The 22,002-nt window shown below is 50.7% G+C and overlaps 1 protein-coding gene across 1 annotated transcript in view; it reads left to right on the top strand.

The window, feature by feature from the left end:
- Positions 1 to 22,002, top strand: part of AKAP6 (A-kinase anchoring protein 6) — a 593,433-nt gene that overhangs the window by 557,362 nt on the left and 14,069 nt on the right. Inside the window, exons 10-12 of the mRNA XM_086936952.1 lie at positions 4,362 to 4,586; positions 7,110 to 7,325; positions 9,689 to 12,997. Coding sequence (XP_086793078.1) covers positions 4,362 to 4,586; positions 7,110 to 7,325; positions 9,689 to 12,997 — 3,750 coding nt within the window. The remainder of the gene's footprint in view (positions 1 to 4,361; positions 4,587 to 7,109; positions 7,326 to 9,688; positions 12,998 to 22,002) is intronic.

Below are 22,002 nucleotides of genomic sequence, written 5' to 3'. Positions count from 1 at the left end.
AGGCTCCTTGGTGGGAGAGCGGTGCCCACTGGTACAGAGGTGGCAGGGGCCCTCGGTGGGAGAGCGGCGCCACCGAGCAGTGTACAGCTGCACCAGCCTCACACACGGTGGCAGGGGGTCGGCCTGCAGCAGCGCTGCTCGGAGGGCGCTGTAATGTCATTATTTGACTCCGCCTTGGCACGCAGACGATGGATCCGCGTGGTTCATTTCTCGCTGGGCTGAGCTGGGCCTGTGCCAAGGCCGGGGAGGGAGAGAGGTGACCCGTAGAGGGCGCTGCGCCGCCCACGGGGCTCTGTCCGGGGAACCATCCATGGGACGGAATGAGGCTCCCTTCATCGCAACATCTGAGGGGTGAGGGTGGGGGGGAGGGGGAAGGGAGGGGGAGGAGGTACCCTGGGGAGGGTGCCTTATTGTCCGTGTGATTGATGTTTGCCTGAATGGTGTCTGTCTGTGACAGACCCCTCCCCACGCACCCTTTTCACTGGTCTCCCCCCCCCCACGCACCCCTTTTCACTGGTCTTCCCCCCCCCTACCTGGTAACTAAGGAGCATCAACCCATCTCCCTGGTAACTAAGGAACATCACCCCATCTACCTGGTAACTAAGGAGCATCACGCCATCTACCTGGTAACTAAGAAACATCAACCCATCTACCTGGTAACTAAGGAGCATCACCCCAACTGCCTGGTGACTAAAGAGCATCAACCCATCTACCTGGTAACTAAAGAGCATCAACCCATCTATCTACCTGGTAACTAAAGAGCATCAACCCATCTACCTGGTAACTAAGGAGCATCACCTCAACTGCCTGGTGACTAAAGAGCATCAACCCATCTACCTGGTAACTAAAGAGCATCAACCCATCTACCTGGTACCTAAAGAGCATCAACCCATCTACCTGGTAACTTAGGAGCATCAGCCCATCTACCTGGTAACTAAGGAGCATCAACCCATCTACCTGGTAACTAAGGAGCATCACCCCATCTACCTGGTAACTAAGGAGCATCAACCCATCTCCATGGTAACTAAGGAGCATCACCCCATCTACCTGGTAACTAAGGAGCATCACCCCATCTACCTGGTAACTAAGGAGCATCAACCCATCTACCTGGTAACTAAGGAGCATCAACCTATCTACCTGGTAACTAAGGAGCATCAACCCATCTCCATGGTAACTAAGGAGCATCACCCCATCTACCTGGTAACTAAGGAGCATCACCCCATCTACCTGGTAACTAAGGAGCATCAACCCATCTACCTGGTAACTAAGGAGCATCACCCCAACTGCCTGGTGACTAAAGATCTTTGTGTAGGACTTGAGTCCCGAACCTTCTAGAAGCGCTTTCTGAAAGGTCCTTGAGTGAAGAAAGGAAGTGAAGGTTTCTTTATGGAAGAGGAATCTACAGCCCAGTGCCTTGAAGAAGAGGGAGGTAGGGGAGCTAGACATACACAACATGCAGCACTGTGTGTGGCCCAGCAGAAGGGTCAATCTTTCCGAGGCAGTGGTAAATCTCCTCTCCCTGAAGCTCCAGTGCAGAACACCTCACAAACCTCCCAGGACCTCACATCAGAGCCCCTGTTCACCAGTAGTTGTGAGTGACGGTCAGTGATTGTGAAAGTGCGAGAGTGTGCAAGTGCATTTGTGAGTACCCCAGTGCACCACCTTGTTGCTGTATCAGGGTCTTTCAGCTCTTCACCCCCCCTCTGCTCTGAGTGTGAGGGTGGGGTGTCTGTTGTAGATTGATCTCAGGACACTTCTAGTTAGTTGCAAGTAGATTTACTGCAAGACACAGTTGAGTGCACACCTCACCAGCTGACCAGACCATCAACTGACAAGAGTAGAACACTCCAGTACAAGTTAGAACACACATAGGTATTCTGTGGGGCTAAGGAGGTAAGTACACAAAGGAAGGGCTAACGACCACTGACAGCCATGTTACACGAAGAACTGGTAAAGGTTCCCCTATACTTGCAACTAACTAGAAGTGTCCTGAGATCCATCTATAACAGCATCGTCTGGAACGATCTGGGCCCCACAAGGTGCATTTGGACCACCACAGTAGTTACGAAGAAGCCATCGACTGTGAGTGCCGGGAAACCCTCTGCGTCACACCAGTGGTGCAGCGTCCCTCCAATATCAGGTGCAGAAGCGATGAAGGAACATCTTGTGGCCAAGGACCAGGGCACAGGCCACACACCCAGTGTGCACCGGGCAGGTATTTGTGCCCAATGGCCATCGCTCCACACCCAGATAGTGTGGCCACGTAGATCAATCAATCAGTGTATAGCGCTGCACTGCCACCCCTAGGGGTATCTGGGCGCTGAGGGTGCCAGGTCATGGTGAATGCACAGTGGTTTCTTCTCAATTAAAACCTCTGGTTAAAGCCAACCCGCAGCGCATTATGGATTCCAGAAACCTTTCCGTCAAGCCCAAAGGCAGCCGTTTATTGATTATGTATTATTTTGACAAATTCAGTAGTAAGAGTTGTGTTCTTGTGTAGCGCCTGCATTACACGGCTTGTATTCCTCTGCGGTGGTGTATATCTTCATGAGTAGGGTTCAGCTGTGTGTAAAATAAAGTTCTTTTCCTTTTCAAGCACTGGCTGGATTAGTAGCGCCCTGAAGGACCTCATTGCCTCTGCTGGGTGCTGAGGTCTTAGCCCACACCTCCTGTCGGAGTAAGCCTTGGCCGGCTCGGCTTTGCTATCCTTCAGGTCAGCACTTGGGGCCTCATTTATAGGATTTTGATGTTGGGCAGTGAAGCAAGTCATCTCGCTGAGCTGCCCTACCTCAAAGAGAAAGGTCAGGAATGCACAGTATTCATCCAATATGGTTCATTCCTGTCCTTTCCCCCAGCGCTGGCACAGTTTGGGCACCCTGACACCAACACATGCACCCCTGCACCAAGGTGCACGGCCACCAGTGTTGTCAGCAGCATCATTTTTGTGCAGACGGTGGCGCTTTCCTGCCCCAAAAAATCCTGAGAGGCCTTTTCCTCATTTTGGGGCAGCACACATGGAAAGAGGAGGAAACGAGGCGAAATAAAGATATTTCTCCTCTTTATGCCTCACCTCGGGGCGTAAGGTTTTGGCATATCCCCAGGTTGACATGTTTTTGTAAATTTGTGGAAGCACCAAAATCCATGGGTGTTGCGTCGGCACACGCACCGCAATGCCCTGGGAACGCCTCTCGAATGCAGAGTAATGCCAGGCAGCGACTTGTGCTGTTGCCTTACTCCATATCTAGGAGGCCACGCAAAGCGGCTTTGCGTGACCGCATAGATATGATTTCAAGCTTTGCAACATCAGAGTGTTGCAAAAATGTACACTTCAGCAGAGCTAGAACCTTGTAAATATGCCCATTGGTGTTCAGTTTTAGGTCCAGTAGGGTTGTGACCTCTCTCCCTCACTCTCCCCCTCTCTTTCTCCCCTCGTACTTCCCCCTCTCTCCCCTTCTCTCTCCCTCACTCTCTCCCCCTGTCTCTCCCCTCTCTCTCCCCCTCCCTCCCTATCTCCCTCTCTCCCTCTCTCTCTCTGTCCCTGTCTCTCCCCTATCTCTCCCCCTTCCTCGCTATCTCCCTCTCTCTCTCTCTCTGTCCCTGTCTCTCCTCTCTCTCTCCCTCTGTCCCTGTCTCTCCTCTCTCTCTCCCCCTCCCTCGCTCTCTCTCCCTCTCTCTCTCCCCCTCCCTCGCTCTCTCTCCCTCACTCTCTCTATCCCTCACTCTCTCTCTCTCCCTCACTCTCTCCCCCTGTCTCTACCCTCTCTCTCCCCCTCACTCCCTATCGTCCTCTCTCTCTCTCTGTCCCTGTCTCTCTCTCTCTCTCTCTCTCACTGTCTCTCCCCTCTCTCTCCCCCTCCCTCCTTATCTCCATCTCTCTCTCTCTGTCCCTGTCTGTCTCTCTCTCCCCCTGTCCGTCTCTCTCTCCCCCTGTCCCTCCCCTTCTCTCCCCTCCCTCCTTATCTCCCTCTCTCTCTCTCTCTGCCCCTGTCTCTCCCCTCTCTCTCCCCCTCCTTCCCTATCTCCCCCTCTCTCTCTCTGCCCCTGTCTCTCCCCCCTCTCTCCCCCTCCCTCCCTATCTCCCTCTCTCTCTTTCCCTGTCTCTCCCCTCTCTCTCCCCCTCCCTCCCTATCTCCCTCTCTCTCTCTCCCTCGCTCTCTCCCCTCTCTCTCCCCCTCCCTCCCTATCTCCCTCTCTCTCTCTCTGTCCCTGTCTCTCCCCCTCCCTCCCTCTCCCCCCTCTCTCTCTCTCTCTCTCTCTCTCTCTCTCTCTCTCTCCCCCCTCCCTCCCTCTCTTCCTCTCTCTCTCTGTCCCTGTCTGTCTCTCTCTGTCTCTCATCCCCTCTCTTTTTCTGCTTGTGACAGACGGCCCTCGGGGTGAAGATCCTCGGCGCAGTGACGGGCCCCTGTGACCAGGGCCCCCGGGACCTGCTGTCCCCTGAGAGCGGCAGCCTGGTCAAGCAGCTGGAAGTCCGCATCAAAGAGCTGAAGGGATGGCTGAGAGACACCGAGCTCTTCATCTTCAACTCCTGCCTGAGGCGGGAGAAGGAGGGCGTGGTGGACACGGAGAAGCAGGTGCAGCACTTCAAGGTACGGGGACGGGCCAGTGCAGTCAGGGCCCCCTCATGGGGGTCACACATTGCCAGGGCCACTGGAGTTATGCGATTGTGTGGCCACCGCGATCCTCGCATAATTATAGATTTGCCGCATTTGCCACATAATCCATCATCTGCTGCATAATCTGTTTCTAACTCATACGGTTCAAAAGTTACAAAAAAAGTTGTGGCGCGTGTTAGGGCGCACCAGAAGTCCTTGTGCAAAGGTGGACTGTTCACCTTTCTGCTGCTTATCACTAGGCCTGGGCGATGAACTTTACTCCGTTGGCGGAGTTTGCAGAGTTTTCTGCACTCGGCGGAGCTCGCGGAGTGCAGAAAACTCCGCTTTGCGATGTGCCATGGAGTTTTTTTCCTGCTTGCGATCGCTAACGGTAAGTTCACGATCATGAACGGTAATGTTTGCGAGCTGCCGCTCGGTAGAATTTTTACCCGAGTGGCAGGAATACCAGCACAAACTGCAGTTCGCTCTGCACTCCGCCACTCGCGGAACGCTGCGGAGTTCCGCTCAGCAAAACTCCGTCCAGGCCTGCTTATTACTATATTTGGGTTTTAAACTAGTACTAATGAGGTGCACCCGATGCCCAGACAGTGTATAAAGTACAAAATAATGAAGCGGCGCCATAAAAAAATGTGCTGCCTTCTGCAGAATAATTTGTCTTTCCTTGTGTACCCTGAGTGGCTTGAGAGCTACGCGCAGTGGGGTCAGAGGTCAGCTACTGCTCGACTCCTCGTTTAGCAGCAGGAGCTTGCACTGTGGGTAACAATGTTACATTGAGGTCAGGGTGTCCTGGACTCCTCTTTGAGCGTGCACCCCCAGCCACTTGACAGCTATATGTGGTGGGGTCAGAGGTCAGGTTTTAGGAATGTCTAGCTCATAGTCATTTATGCTGATATACCGCGCGGCTTTGAGGTCATATTTGGTCACTCGACACTCTGCGTACAGATGGGATCAGAGCTCTAGTTTTGCTGGAGTCCCAGATGAATGTTGTGGGTTGCGCTGAACCGCTTGAGTGGGCCTGGGCTTAAGATTCGGCTCCGCTTGCAGAGTTTACTGAGTTTTACTCACCCCTTGCTCTGCGTAGAGCGTTGAGTTCTGAAATACTCTGCCTAGCGGTGCAGAGTTTTTCCTCTCGCGTGGCTCACCAACGTTAAGTTGGCGAGCAATGAAAATAATAGTACGCTAGACCACCTCCCAGCGAGATTTCTCAACGCGGCTGTTGCTGCAGGTCGCGAACGGTCACATTGAGAAACCTGCCGCTCGCGTTGAGGAAGCTGCCACTTGAGTAGAAGCTGCCACTCGAGTAGAAGCTGCCACTTGAGTAGAAGCTGACGCTTGAGTAGAAGCTGCCACTCGAGTAGAAGCCGCCACTTGAGAAGAAGCTGCCACTCGAGTAGAAGCTCCCGCTCGAGTAGAAGCTGACGCTTGAGTAGAAGCTGTCACTTGAGTAGAAGCTGCCACTGAGTAGAAGCTGCCGCTTGAGTAGAAGCTGACGCTTGAGTAGAAGCTGACGCTTGAGTAGAAGCTGACGCTTGAGTAGAAGCTGCCGCTCGAGTAGAAGCCGCCACTTGAGAAGAAGCTGCCACTCGAGTAGAAGCTGCCGCTCGAGTAGAAGCTGACGCTTAAGTAGAAGCTGTCACTTGAGTAGAAGCTGCCACTGAGTAGAAGCTGCCACTTGAGTAGAAGCTGACGCTTGAGTAGAAGCTGACGCTTGAGTAGAAGCTGACGCTTGAGTAGAAGCTGCCACTTGAGTAGAAGCTGACGCTTGAGTAGAAGCTGCCACTTGAGAAGAAGCTGACGCTTGAGTAGAAGCTGACGCTTGAGTAGAAGCTGCCACTCGAGTAGAAGCCGCCACTTGAGAAGAAGCTGCCACTCGAGTAGAAGCTTCCGCTCGAGTAGAAGCTGACGCTTGAGCAGAAGCTGCCGCTCGAGTAGAAGCTGACGCTTGAGTAGAAGCTGTCACTTGAGTAGAAGCTGCCACTGAGTAGAAGCTGCCACTTGAGTAGAAGCTGACGCTTGAGTAGAAGCTGACGTTTGAGTAGAAGCTGTCACTTGAGTAGAAGCTGCCACTGAGTAGAAGCTGCCACTGAGTAGAAGCTGCCACTTGAGTAGAAGCTGACGCTTGAGTAGAAGCTGCCACTTGAGTAGAAGCTTCCACTTGAGTAGAGCATCTACTGGAGTGTCAGATGCAGCGGCGCCCTCTAGCGCTACACGTGGTGCTGTTCACGCTGATTTTACAGCACGGGACGAACTCTTGGTGCTACAACTCAGAGGGAGCAGCACGATTTACCTTACTCCAGTAGTGGAACTCTGCGGAGCACGGCAGAGTTTTTTCAGCACTTTGCTGAGTTCCCTGTTGCAGAACTCTGCGAAGTCCACTCAGGCCTGCACTCGCGATCTCTAGGTTGTGTCGTCAGATGTCAGGCTTCGCTGGACTCATAGCTGGGTCTCAGGTTTGCATCCTCACCTCATTCACATTGGTTTGTTCCTCATCCACAGACGCTGTGTGCTGAGATCAAGCTCCGGAGGCGTGGCATCGCCTCCATCCTCCGCCTCTGCCAGCATCTCCTCGAGGACCAGGAGACGTGCCACCTGGACGCCGACCACCAGTCCATGCAGCTCATCATCGTCAACCTGGAGCGGCGGTGGGAGGCCATCATCATGCAGGCAGTGCAGTGGCAGAGCCGGCTGCAGAAGATGCTGGGCCCTGAGCAGGTGAGAGAGGGCTGTGTGGCCCCTGGGTGTGTGGTGGTAGTGACAGGGGGCAGTGGGGCCCAGGGTCTGTGGTGGTAGGGTGAGAGTGGGGATTAGGACCCCATGGTGTGTGGTGGTAGGGCGAGAGAGGGCGGTGGGCCCCAGGGTGTGTGGTGGTTGGGTGAGAGAGAGCTCTGGGGTCTAGGGTGTGTGGTGGTAATGTGGAAGAGGGAAGTGGGCCCCAGAGTGTGTGCTGGTTGAGTGAGAGAGGGCTGTGGGCCCCAGGGTGTGTGGTGGTAGGGTGAGAGTGAGGATTAGGACCCCATGGTGTGTGGTGGTAGGGCGAGAGAGGGCGGTGGGCCCCAGGATGTGTGGTGGTTGGGTGAGAGAGAGCTCTGGGGTCTAGGGTGTGTGGTGGTAATGTGGGAGAGGGCAGTGGGCCCCAGAGTGTGTGCTGGTTGAGTGAGAGAGGGCTGTGGGCCCCAGGGTGTGTGGTGGTAGGGTGAGAGAGGGTTTAGGGCCCCATGGTGTGTGTTGGTAGGGCGAGAGAGGGCAGTGGGCCCCAGGGTGTGTGGTGGTTGGGTGAGAGGGAGCTCTGGGGTCTAGGGTGTGTGGTGGTAATGTGGGAGAGGGCTGATAGGCCCCAGGGTGTGTGCTGGCTGAGTGAGAGTGGGCTGTTGGCCCCAGGGTGTGTGGTGGTAGGACGAGAGAAGGCTGTGGGCCCCAGGGTGTGTGGTGGTAGTACGAAAGAAGGCTGTGGGCCCCAGGGTGTGTGGTGGTAGGGTGAGAGAGGGCTATGTTGTAAATATAACTTCACTACTACGTGTTGCACAGCATGTCTGTGCTGTAAAAATAACTTCACTATTCTATGTTGCACAGTATGTCTGCCGTGAAAATATAACTTCACTACTACGTGTGGCACACCATGTCTGTGCTGTAAATATAACTTCACTACTACGTGTGGCACAGCATGTCTGTGCTGTAAATATAACGTCACTACTACGTGTGGCACAGCATGTCTGTGCTGTAAATATAACTTTACTACTCCGTGTTGCACAGCATGTCTGTGCTGTAAATATAACTTCACTTCACTACTCTATGTTGCACAGCATGTCTGTGCTGTAGCTATTACTTCACTATTCTCTGTTACACAGTAGGGGCTCGATTCACAGAACTAACTTAAGACAAAATCCTAAACTTACTACCATTTTGTCATTCACAGAAGGCACTTACTCATTTCAGTATTGACAGAAGGCACTTACTCATCAATGAATAAGTGCCTTCTATGAATACCAAAATGAGTAAGAGCCTTCTGTGAATACTGAAATGAGTAAGAGCCTTCTGTGAATACCGAAATGAGTAAAGTGCCTTCTGTGAATACCAAAATGAGTAAAGTGCCTTCTGTGAACACCAAAATGGTAGTAAGTTTAGGATTTTGTCTTAAGTTAGTTCTGTGAATCGGGCCCTAAGTCTGCAGTGTAAATATAACTTCACTACTCCGTGTTGCACAGCATGTCTGCAGTGTAAATGTAGCTGCAGTAAAGTCTGCGTCCGTAGTTTATCCACAGCTGCCCATCTCACAGATTCTGCGGCTAAAGATTGTTTAGAACAGTGGTTCCTAACCTGGGGGTGCGCGCACCCGCAGGAGGGTGCGAGGTGGCATTTCAGGGGGTGCAACAAAGAGCGAAGGTTTGTACCGTATGCATAATAGGACTATCGCAGGACTTTAGTAGTGGGTGTGAACATTAATCAAACATTTCCTGGGGTTACAGGGCATTGAAAAGGTTGGAAACACCTGGTGTAGAGTGTGTGTAGGGGGCAGTGTGGCTGCAGAGTGTGTGTAGATTGCTGTGTGGCTGCAGAGTGTGTGTAGGGTGCAGTGTGACTGCAGAATGTGTGTAGATTGCAGTGCGGCTGCAGATAGTAGACTGTGTGTAGAGTGCAGTGTGGCTGCAAAATGTGTGTAGGGTGCAGTGTGGCTGCAGAGTTTGTGTAAGGTGCAGTGTGGCTGCAGAGTGTGTGTAAGGTGCAGTGTGGCTGCAGAGTGTGTGTAAGGTGCAGTGTGGCTGCAGAGTGTGTGTAAGGTGCAGTGTGGCTGCAGAGTGTGTGTAAGGTGCAGTGTGGCTGCAGAGTGTGTGTAGGGTGCAGTGTGGCTGCAGAGTGTGTGTAGGGTGCAGTGTGGCTGCAGAGTGTGTGTAGGGTGCAGTGTGGCTGCAGAGTGTGCGGAAGGTGCAGTGTGGTTGCAGATTGTGTAGAGTGTATGTAGATTGCAGTTCACTCAGTACAGACCCAGCTATGGCTGCACCTTCCCCTGCTGTGGCTCTGTCTCTCTAGATGTGGTTGGCTTCTGAACGCCTACTCATGGTTTACCCTTGTCTTCACAGGACACCCGGGGACTTCTGGATTCTGATTGGATGGATCTGAATGGCATGGGGGAGGATGCCTGGGAGTGGGACGAGACTGACTTCCGCCCAAAGATGATTGGTGAGGACTCCAGTGATGTCAACCAGAAGCCCCAGCCCGCTCCGCCCCGCCTTGAGATGGAGGCATCGAATGACGCTGAGACCGAGGAGGACAATGTTGGGGACCACGTGCGCTCCTTGTGTGGTCCCAGGGTCACTGCCCCCATTGCTCCGCCCATATATCAGGTCTACAGTCTTCACAATGTGGAACTGTTCAACAGATGCCAACAGCCCTCCCTGCAGAAACCTCCTGCGGCTTGTCACCCAAAGCCACCGAGCCTCCTGCAGAAGAGCCTGAACCAAGACTCCTCCTTCTCGTCCACCACGTCTCTGCCAGAACTGTTGGGTGGAGTTGCCTGGACCCTGCCCGATCAGACCACCCGGCGGGGAGCTGTGAGCAGGTACTCTGAGTGTGAGAGCGGGATAGCAAGTGAAGGTGACCTTGAGACAGCCGCCAGCTCTGAGGCCTGCTTGTTGGCCGACGGAGCAGGCACCTGTGCACTGCAGGCTGACCGCGTGGAGACCCCTGGCATGCAAGAAAGACCCCATCCTGCACATCAAACTGGAGAGAAGGATGAGGTGGAAGGTTTGGGGAAGTGTCATGCCAGGTCTTCCTTGTCCTGGTTGAAAGATAAGACGAAAGACTTTGACCAAACTACTGAGCTTTCTCCAAAAGCTTCTGAGGAAGGACTCCAAGCCAAGAGGGATCTACTCACATTTTACGATTACTCCTATCTGCAGAATTCTTCCAAGTTGCAGGTACCCGCCATAGCGACCCCTTCGCAGGCTGGCAACAGTGCAGGCACCTTCTCAGCTACACACCAGGGTTTGTACCATGACACCATCAAGCATCAGTTGCACCATTCAAATTTAAAGTCCAATACCATCATGTTACCGCAGTCCCCGGGGGATCCAGACCCCAATTCCGTGGAAGGAGTAAAAAAATGGATCACGCAACAGGAAGGGAAGCAGATGCCTTGGTTCTCCTCCGGCTCTTCCCTTGAGTCTATCTCTCCTGCTGGAGATCTACTGGGGTCCAGGACTTTCAGGAGCAGCGACGGCCTTCAACGTAGCACATCCCTAGAGAGTTGGCTTGTGTCCTACAAAAGCAACGAAGACCTCTTCAGCGGGCATGGCTCGCCCGACAACAGCCTGAGCAGCGATTCTGTGGGGGAACTGAGCAAAAGAACCTTGGATCTCTTGAAACGTCTGGAAGACATTGAGAGTCCTTCTGACCAGAAGATAAAACGCAGCATCTCGGATATAACGCTCCAGAGCAGTTCCCATAAGATGTCCGTCACTGGCCAGCATTCACTCGACATCGCTTCATCGGTCAACGAGGATTCTGCATCTTCGCTCACAGAGCTGAGCAGCAGCGAGGAGGTTTCGCTGTGCTCAGAGGATATCATAGTCCAAAAACACACCATCCCGGACTCCAACGCCTCCTTCCGGAAGCACCTGAACCGGTCACTGGCTGAGGAGAGTGATGCCAACGTCAGCATGATCGTCAACGTGTCGTGCACCTCGGCTTGTACCGACGACGAGGATGACAGTGACCTGCTGTCCAGCTCCACCCTGACCCTGACGGAGGATGAGCTGGGAATGAAGGATGAGGAGGACGAAGTCTCGAGCATCGCCACGGACGAGGACATCTATGAAGAAAGTGGCTTGATGTCAGGAATTGAATACGTCAAGAATGAACTTCAGACCTGGATCCGGCCGAAGTTCATGCTGCCACCAGACAAGAAAAGGGCCAGTCCCTGCAAGGCACTCAAATGTGGCAAATGGTGCTCAAGCAACCGTATGATGGCAGCGGCTGAAGCCTTGAGCATTGATGAGATCTTAAAGGGATCTGCACGGAAGGTGTCACAAGACCTTAGTCTACGCAAGCATCTGACCACCAAACAGGAGCAAGCCTTCAAGAATCCGATCAAGGACCATACTCAGGTGAGCAAGGCACTGGTGGATGATATGGAGAATGGAAATGTGGAAAGTGTTCAAGAGGAACTTGGGGAGGAGCTACAGAGACCTCCAGGGCCTGAAGTCATTGATTCAGATCCAGACCAAGAAAGCTCTGTTTCAGAGACTCGCAGACTTATTTCAGTTCTGAAGGAGCAAAAATTGGGCGTTAACCGGGTTGCCCGATCACCACATGTCACGAGGGACCTTGTAAAGGATTGTGAGGCTGGCCATCATTACAATCTGAAAGTACACACTCCATCCATCACCAAGCCTTGGAATGTGACCTCTTTAGAGCTTGGAGATGAAGATACGCAGACTGTTCAATCACGAGATACCGTACCCCATGGACAGCAGGGTCGAAAGGACCTTTTGGTTAGGCCGTACGATGGTTGCACAGCTTCAACGGATAAAGATATCTCAGGGAGCCCAGATTCCTGTTGCCGTGGCCACAGTGCACTTTCCGAGGAGCCAATGGAAGATGATTCCTCAGTTCATGACTTTGTGAAGGAGATCATAGACATGGCTTCGACTGCCCTGAAGAACAAGTCCCAATCTGAGAGCGAGGTGGCCAGCCCAAGTTCCCTCTCCCAGATCAGGGAGAAAGTACTGGAGCATTCGCACAGGTCCCTGCAGCTCAGGAAAGGCGACTTCTATTCCTACCTCTCACTCTCTTCGCACGACAGTGACTGCGGAGAGGTGAGCAACTATGCAGAAGACCAGAGCATCACGCCTGTACCACCAGATGATAACATTGAATGCTTCTTTGAGGCATGCACGGAGGACGAACCTCCTGCACAGGAGCCTATGTCCTCAGACTGTAGCGTGGAGACTTCCTCAGCAGAGACCGGTCCCACTGCCTGGTCCCAGGAATCCAAAGCACCCCTTGAATGTATTGCATCTTCTCCGTTGAGTGTTCAACCAGACCCTCAAGGGTCGTGGTCTCCCGGGCAACAGGTCCCAGGGGCATCTAAGGGGAATCCAGCCAGCTTCCAGGAACACACTGAGTGCCATTCCACGGACACTGCTTGGGGGGACCTCAGCGAGGAGCCATTTTACTCCAGGAGACCTAAGTCCAGCGATGCTGGTCCTACGGGGGCCCCAGCGTTGGATCTTCGCTTTACGCCATCATATTCAAGAAGGAAGGAGCAACCGCACCATGACACCAAAACACTTTGTACCAGAAACCTTACTCATCTGCATCAAGAGGCCCCCCATCCCACAACGGTGGCGGGCAACCACTTCCCACAACCTGCAAATACATGTGACAAGGTATGTATGGGTGCGTACTCACAGCATTGCGTGATTAATGTGCTTCGTGTGATAAGTTTAATGATGCCCGTTACACTACATGGGTATACACCTTCACTTTAGTTTTTCAGCCCCTCAACCAAAATGTTTGGAAAATGCAAGTCAACATTTTCAATAACTTTGTAAGGTTCGATTTTGAGTAGGCCAATAGTGAATCGTTTCAGGAGTATGTCGGTCTCTCCCCATTCGAGGATTGGCTCCACGTACTGATAAGACCCGCCCACTTCTGTGGCAGATTCTCGTCTGAGTGTCTCTGCCTCCACTCTCTCCTTCTGGCTTCCCCAAACTCTTATAGTCCCACATGACCCCACATTTGTGCCACTAACACCCTCCCACCACTGCTGCTGCTCTGAAATCAACCCGGAAGTGATAGAGACCACACTGCTTTTGTGAATATGTGTATGTTGCCCCAGTGGCACCGGTGAGGCAGAGTATGATAGTTCATGGGGGTAAAGGGTGTCTCTCGAAGTGTTTCCTGTGTTTGGCCAAATGTCATCCCAGTCCCTAAGCCTCTGGGTTCCTCTCTCTGATGGCCTTATTTTCTGCGGGGCCCATATGACGCCTACCTGATGCCAGGCTGAGACCAGGGACAGCTAGGGTGACCAACTTGCATGGGTGCAAATTCAGGGCGGTGAGTGTAAAAATTCAGGACAAAGTGTCAAAAATCTGGTCTAAATTCAGTACAAAGGTATATAAGTAAGTGTGAGAAATTGGCCTAGCATATGCTGTCCACTAATCAAGTGGGCACCTTGCACCACTCTAAATGACTAACCCTGGGGTAGTTTGTGTAGCAACACTGCACACATAGCACTGTAATTGTCTGCTCTATGAAATAATTTCAAATAGCATCTTGCACAGTGGGTGCCAGTAACAATAAAATAAATATCGCTATATTTTTATGCTAATAAGCATATAATACTTTCACAAAAGTGAAACTGAATTATTAGCAAGCAGTGAGGAGGTAATGATGTTGGGATCCTCCCTAACCTAGGGAGAGAACCAAGCAGATGCCTTGAAAACAAAGAGCACATCTAATTGAACAATTTGGTGTTGGTCCCATCCTCTTAGGACCACCCCAAGCACAGTTATTGGCAAAAAAACAATCCCAACCAAAGGCCCTGCAAAGCATTATGGGACGAGATTAGCAGTGGGCAGTGAATATTATAGTATCCAATATCAAAATATTTCTACAAAGAGCTGCAGTTCAACTGGTGGTTACTAGATGTCCCTCACGAGACAAATGCAAATGCTTGATGAAAGGGTTTCAATGATTTTGCATTTGACTCGTGAGGGACATCTAGTAACGACTAGTAGAACTGCAGCTTGATGTAAGAATTATTTCAATGCATTTTCATTTGACTCGTGAGGGACATCTAGTAACGACCAGATGAACTGCAGCTCTTTGTAGAATTATTGTGATATTGGATACTATAATATTCACTGCCCACTGCTAATCTCGTCCCATAATGCTTTGCAAGGCCTTTGGTTAGGATTGTTTTTTTTTGTGCCAGTAACTGTGCTTGGGGTGGTCCTAAGAGGATGGGACCACCACCGAAGTTCAACAAAATGTGCTTTTTGTTTATGCTCTTTGTGTTCAAGGCAGCTCCTTGGTCCTCCCCCTAGGTTAGGGGGGACCCCAAAAAAACAAGCCTTGCCAACAGCAACCCACGCAGACCAGCAAGGTCTGAGGAACTCACCACTCAGTGGAGAGTCAGGGCACATCTGGAGTAACCAGGGAGGCCCAATGAAAAGTAGAGTTACCATCGACTCGAATGGAAATGCAAGAAGCAGGCTCACAGAACACTCATAGAGTGTAGGCCCACAATCTTTAGTGCAAATGATGCTCGGGGCTTGGGCTACAAGTAATTCAAAGCACAACTTCAGAAAAGCTAGGGAAGTCAATGCACTTTGCAAATGTGCACGTGTCCAGGGGTTCCGGTTCCACGTCACTCGTGAGGGCTGCGGGTCTCAGCTTTGCTGGGACTCAGGTCGGCCTTTGACCAGTCTGGAAATCCTCATCCTGGGCTCAGGCCCGGACTGGCCGTTGCGGGCACCGGGCAATCCCCCGGTGCGCCGCAAGGGTAGGGCCCGGTTTTGGGCCCCTGGAGGCCGTTTTTGTTACAGGACCGTTTTTGCAGCGTTGCTGCAAAAACGTCCCTGTAACAAAATCGGCCGAAAACCGGCCCTGGCAAAGAGCGTGGTCGCACCCCCATCCCCCCTGGGGGGCGGCCGAGCACTTTGCCAGGGCCGGTTTTGGTTTCCAGTCCGGACCTGCTCGGAGTCCAGCGGAAGCTTCGGAGGTGCAGACCGGCAATTGCTTTGTCGGTGCCTGCTTGAGCAGGGGAGTCACTCCTTGACTCCAAGGGAGATTCTTCCGTCATCTAGTCTTTAGTAGAGCGTCTAAGTTCCAGGATTCAGTTTCAGAGTTTCTTCCAGGTGTAATCTAAAGTACTGTTTCTTACTTATACTAAGATCAGGGGTTGGACATACTCAGGGGGCCCACCTATGCGGGGTCTGGAAAGAGGGGTGGTTACACCCATTTTCTTTGTCCAGTTTCATGCCATAGCAGGGGCTGGTAGCCCCTGTAACCAGTTTGAACTGGGCTATTCACAGGTACTCCATGTGTGCCCCCAGTGCAAACTTTCAAAACACTCATGGAGTGCATCCACCCAGCCCAATACACTAAAGCCTGTCTGGGAGGTGGTTACAACTCCCTGTGACAGGAAACCTATTGTCCAGGCCTCCCCTGCCAGAGTTTCAGTCAGCAGTAAAAGGCCAGACTCGTGTCTGTGTCTGCAGCATCCATTTTGTGAGGCCAGGGCTCTTTTAAACTATTACCTGTTAGACCAGTGTGTACATGTCTCTCCCTCAAGAAGGGTGGAATTCTAACCCCGACGCCAGTATTGGCAGGGAGGGTTAGAATTTCAAAGTGTTTGACACCAAACACGACATGTTTCCATGCAGCGATTCCAAAGTTAGCATTTACCGTGAGGTTATAATGCACTTAAGAGTATATGGTCTGGCTGCATTACAGAGCAGCCTACGAGAGTAGGCTCCGAAAGCTGCAGAGGGGCCCAGCTCATGCATGGGCACCCTCTAACACAAAACCAAGCACTCTGCCTCCAGGATTGATAAGGCCGGCCATGGGGGTGACTGGTAGGCTTATATGTGTCAGTGATTAGAGGTAGATATAGGTAACCTATATCTTACTAAGGGGTGCATGCACCATCTTACCCATGCTGCAGTAGCAGTCCTGTGGTGCCATTTTGGAAGGCATCCCAGGGAAGGCATAATACATGCTTCAGCCCCTGGCAGGCCTATGGGGTACCTATGCCCTTAGTTCCTAGTGTACCATCTACTAGGGACTCACAAGGGTCCCCCAGTAACCAAACTGGAGTGTACCTAAAGTACATGCAATCATTTTAGAGAGGAAGCAGCTAGGCTGGGGTCCTGGATAGCAGGCCCCCAGCCAGACTAAAGTTAAAAAACAGTGAAACACCGGCAAAACAGTGGGGGTAACCATAGTAAGCAGACCCTACTCTCCTACAGTAAGTAAATAGACACCAGAGTTAAATTGACATGTTTATAGTGGTATAATAATTGCAGGCTGGCAATGAACACAGATGTCTTTGCCATTAGCCCTGTCGTCTATTTCAAAATGCAGTGTACCGGGAACCCCATAGCATGGTTCTTGTTTCGGCTGCACTTAAGTTGAACTTAGTTTATTCTTTATTCAGCCTTCTGAACACTGGACAGAATTTTACAGTTTTACTGTCAAGTATGTTATGAAGAACACTTCTGATATGCGGGTCTCAGAAAGCTGTTGGATTCCACCAGAGTTGCAAGGTGTTCTTTTCAAAAAAGCAGAATGCAGGCAGGACACACTGCATGGTGTAACGTCAGCATGGCCCATTGTCATTCTGTCTGAGAGAATCGGGACAGACAGAATGACAAGGGGGCTAACTGACAATCTGCGAGGGCTGGGGGGGCTGTTGAAGCCTCTTCACTTCAAAGAAATGCAAGCTGGCCCCAACAGTGAGGTTTCTCACAGGGGGCATCCCAGATTCCTGGAAACCCCAGAATTACGGACAAAATGCACCCGTGAAAAGAATTATGACGGACAACGGACTTGGCAATGAAATGATGGACGGTCTGTGAAATTTACGGAGGGTTGGTCACTCTAGGGACAGCGTCACACACTTCCAGCGTGACGTAATCATGTCCTTTGTTAGGAGAAGAATCCAGCCCATGAACCAAGCTGCTGCCTCACTGGTCCTAGGTCGCTTGAACAGACCCCGGTCACAGGCAGCCCAGGCGTGATTCAAACCAAGCGGGGCAGACACTAGGACTCGGCTACCTCTGCAGCGCCTCCTAGTGGGTGCCATAGTAATGACTGCCAACAGAACTCAACATCCTGGGGCCTCATTTATGAGGCTGTGCGTCACTTTTACGCCGCCGGTGCATCACTTTTTGTGACGCACCAGTGGCGTAAAAAATGCGCCTTGTTGCGCAATATTTACAAAGTGACGCATCTAGGTAGATACGTCACTTTGTAAACCCCTGCGCCACATTATACCTGCGCCAGGTATAATGTATGCAAGGGGGGCGTATTGACGCAAGGAAGGGTCGTAGAACTGACGCAGTGAAATCTATGAGATTTCACTGTGTCACTTTTAGGATGCCATTGCGTCAAAATCTTGCACCTGCCTCACAGCAGGCGTAAGAGTGACGCAAGCCCTTTCACATGGGGCTTGCCCCATGTGAAAGGACGCATTGCTGGAGTTGCGTCACTTTTGTGACACACTCCAGCAATGCGTCACTTTTGCGCTTACAGATATGTCAGAAATACTGACGTATCTGTAACTCCTTGCAACATGATACGTCATACATTAAATATGACGCATCAGGAATGTCACAAGGAGTGCGCACTGAGAAGTGACGCATCGCTGCTTTCATGCAGCTATGCGTCATTTCTCATAAATGAGGCCCCTGGTGTGCTTGACCAGCAGGCCCCTGAGGTCCCACCATGAGCCTGAGGTCCCACCATGGCCCCTCCTATCAGTGCTTAATTTGTGCTGGTGGTTTTCCGTGCTGAGCACCGGCACTGAATAGTCAACACCTGCTCTTATGACGGCCTGCAAATTGGGGCGCTGTTTGCTGCTTTTGAAATGAGCACAACAACAGTTATTTAATATGCATTTTAAATGACAAATACCTGCTGTTTGAGCCATTCGTAAAGCTTTCAGTAGCCTTGAATAGTCTGTACTATCACACCTTTAGGAGTGAGATGGCTAATGTTGTGCTGGTACAGTCATTAGCAGCGCGGGCATGGGGCAATGGGCAATTCAAGCAGCTTTGGCCTCCTGACAAGGGCCCGGGCCCTTTGTTTTTTTACAAAGTAAGCACTGCACCCTGTGCAGTGCACCTATTGAAAGCATAATTAACCACCACAGGGGCAGTCCTAACCACCTGAACCAGGGGCAATACATGTTTTATCCTAACAATGGTTCAAAAAGTGTAGTGAAACATTCATATTTACTTTTACAAAACATAACACAAACATGTTTCACAAAAAAAGAGATGATAATGCACACCCAAAAAAAGGGGAGAAAGAGGGAATGCCAATTCGGCCCAAAAACAAAGTTATCTAGAAAAACATACAAAATGTATTCAATATAAAAGTAACGTGAGGCTCAGCCAAAAGGCTGGTACATATAACAATTGGTGAACATACACAACCAGACAAGTGGCATACAAAGAGAGGTTACATAAAAGAAGGAGTTCCAGGACAACACTGGAACCACAACAAACAAAACAATGTGTCCTCCAGAAATTGCAGCCACAATTGCGTCAACGGAGTTTCGACCTTTGTCATTAGTACACGGTCATCTCCTGGACAAATAATTAGCTGAGCGTCCCACCAAATAATTCCGAATCATTAGGAATGCAAGCACAGGAATAGTCGATGCTTGTATAATTCTATATGTGAAGGGAGGACTTAACAATTCGACTCCCGTTGTTTCCTTTCTGCCATAAGTGCTTTTAACTGAATTGCGAGACAGAACAAGCTCAGTTCAATAACGGGCACCAACTAAGTTGTGAGACCGTGGAGAATAGTTCCAGGTAAAGGGCCTGGAACTAATCTCTATGGTCTCACAATTTAGTTGGTGCCCGTTTTTGAACTGCGCTTATTCGGTCTCGCAATTCAGTTGCTGCCGGGAACTAATCTTCGTGGCCTTTTAATTCAGTGGCTGCCCGATAGTAAATCGCGTATGTTCGGGGTTTGTGATAAAAGAAAGAATTATCGACATGGGATAAGTGCCACTAGACCCATTTTAAGCAGTTATGGCAGAAAGGAAACGAAGGGAGTTGAATTGGTAAGTCCTCCCTTCACATATAGAATTATACAAGCATCGACTATTCCTGTGCTTGCATTCCTAATGATTCGGAATTATTTGGTAGGACGTTCAGCTAATTATTTGTCCTGAAGATGACCCTGTACTAATGACAAAGGTCGAAACGTCGTTGACGCAATTGTGGCCACAATTTCTGGAGGACACATTGTTTTGTTTGTTGTAGTTCCAGTGTTGGCCTGGAACTCCTTCTTTTATGTAACCTCTCTTTGTATGCCACTTGTCTGGTCGTGTATGTTCACCAAATGTTATATGTACCAGCCTTTTTGTCTGAGCCTCACGTTACTTTTATATTGAATACATTTTGTATGTTTTTCTAGATAACTTTGTTTTTGGGCCGAATTTGCATTCTCTTCTTTCTCCCCTTTTTTTGGGTGTGCATTATGACCTATTGATGGCATGGCATGGTTCCCCCAACCTGTCCATGCCCCAGCCCTCCTTTTATGCCATGGCGCCATATTCCTGCTCCAGCAAAGGGGCCTCAAAAATGATGGGTTTGTGCAGTCCTACCCTGGTGAATATATGCAGAACAATATTGAATGTCTGGGACTGCCAGGGGAGCAGGTACACCGAAACACAGCCTGCTTGTCCAGCATACCTGCTCCCTAGAGAGACTGCCAAAGGAGAATTAGTGCATAGCATGGGTCTCCAGGCAAACGAGCCCCCGGCCCTGCCTTGTGGCAACAAGCACTGCACCAACCAAAGGCACTACATGCCCACTCCAGCCCACTCTAGTGCCTTCACCTGGGTTCATGTGGTTACCTTCAAGCCAGGTGCTTCTTGATTCCGCAGGTCCTTGGTTTGAAGAGTATTCTGAGAACTTGATTGATGGCCAGTGAGATATCTACCAGGGAACACAGGACTAACTCAGCACATGGCCACAGCTAGAGAGCTTCCTTACCTACCTTTGACCCTTGAACTGTGTTGAATGAATGAATGAATGTGGTCTTATAAAGCGCGAACTTCGCCCAAGGGCATCATGCTATTGCACCCATGCCGTGCCATCTCCAGCCCCCTCATTATTAGATGGGTGAGCGCAGGTTTGCTCTGCTGCTGCCTGGTGTCCCAGGACAGATGTTATCAGGTGCAACTGTCTAAGGCAGCTGAAGCACACAACCTTCATTTACCACCCCTGCCCTTTGACCTGAGTTCATGCTGTTGCACCCTTGCCATGCCCACTCTGACTACCACAAAGTTTGTAGGGTTTGAGAGGTGTGCTTAGCTCCAGCCTGATGTCACTTGAAAAATATGTGTGGGTGCATGTGCCCATCTCCGACGTAGCATGCTCCTTAAGCACTCACATCTTCCTTACCATCCCATCCCTTGACCTGAGTTCATGCTCAAGTCTCCTCGCTCTGTCCAACATTCTTCACTGTCAACGTGGTTCCGACCGTATGCACTGTCTGAACCCATGAACTCAACATTACATCCTATGCAGCCGACACCCAGCTCATCTTCTTCCTCTCGGACGGCACCGCCAATGCCCAACTGAAGTTCACCAATCGCATGTCAGAAGTTGAAAACTGGCTGAGGGCCAACTGCCTGCTATTCGATTCCAACGAGACGGAAGTGGTCCTTTTTGCATAAGACAACCCCCCTAGGTCCTCAGCGTCGTTTCGCCATCAATCTCAGCAAGAAGCATAGGGATTATGATTAACCAGCGAAAATCGCTCCACCTCCTTCCACACCTTCAAACTCCTGAAGAAAGTTTTCAGATGGCTCCCACTAAACACCAGAAGATTAGTCACTCAAGCACCGATTGCCGGCCGACTTGACTACTGAACTCCATGAAGTTGAGCAAAAGCATTGAATCAAGCTGCAGTTCCACTAGTCGTTACTAGATGTCCCTCACGAGTCAAATGCAAAAGCATTAAAATTATTACATCAAGCTGCAGTTCCACTAGTCGTTACTAGATGTCCCTCACGAGTCAAATGCAAAAGCATTGAAACCCTGAGCTGAGAGCTAATACCATAAATTCTAAAAAGAGCTGAACTGCAGCTTCATGAAAGGGTTTCAATGCTTTTGCATTTGACTCGTGAGGGACATCTAGTTACGACTAGTGGAACTGCAGCTTGATTCAATGCTTTTGCATTTGACTCGTGAGGGACACCTAGTAACGTCGAGTTGAACTTCAGCTCTTTGTAGAATTATTTTGATATTGGACACTATAATATTCACTGCCCACTGCTAATCTCATCCCATAATGCTTTGCAGGGCATTTGGTTGGGATTGTATTTTTGCCCATAATAACTGTGCTTGGGGTGGTCCTAAGCGGATGGGACCACCACTGAATCGTTCAGCATGATATTCTCTTTGTATTCACGGCATCTGCTTTGTCTTCCCCCTAGGTTAGGAGTGACCCCAAAATCATCACCTCTCTCATTGCTTGATATTTCACTTTGAAAGTTCACTTTTGTGAATTGGTTATATGATTTTTAACATGTAAAGTTGCTTCATCAAAGCATGTGTGGGTGCAGTTTAGAAGCTGACTCTGCTGCGTGGAGGAGTGGAATGCGTAGTTAACAAATTTCCTTAACAAATCTCCAGGGTTA

The sequence above is a fragment of the Lissotriton vulgaris genome, chromosome 9 (assembly GCF_964263255.1).
Source record: "Lissotriton vulgaris chromosome 9, aLisVul1.2, whole genome shotgun sequence".
In the NCBI taxonomy this organism is placed as follows: Eukaryota; Metazoa; Chordata; class Amphibia; order Caudata; family Salamandridae; genus Lissotriton; species Lissotriton vulgaris.
This window is presented reverse-complemented; position numbering and strand designations above follow the sequence as displayed.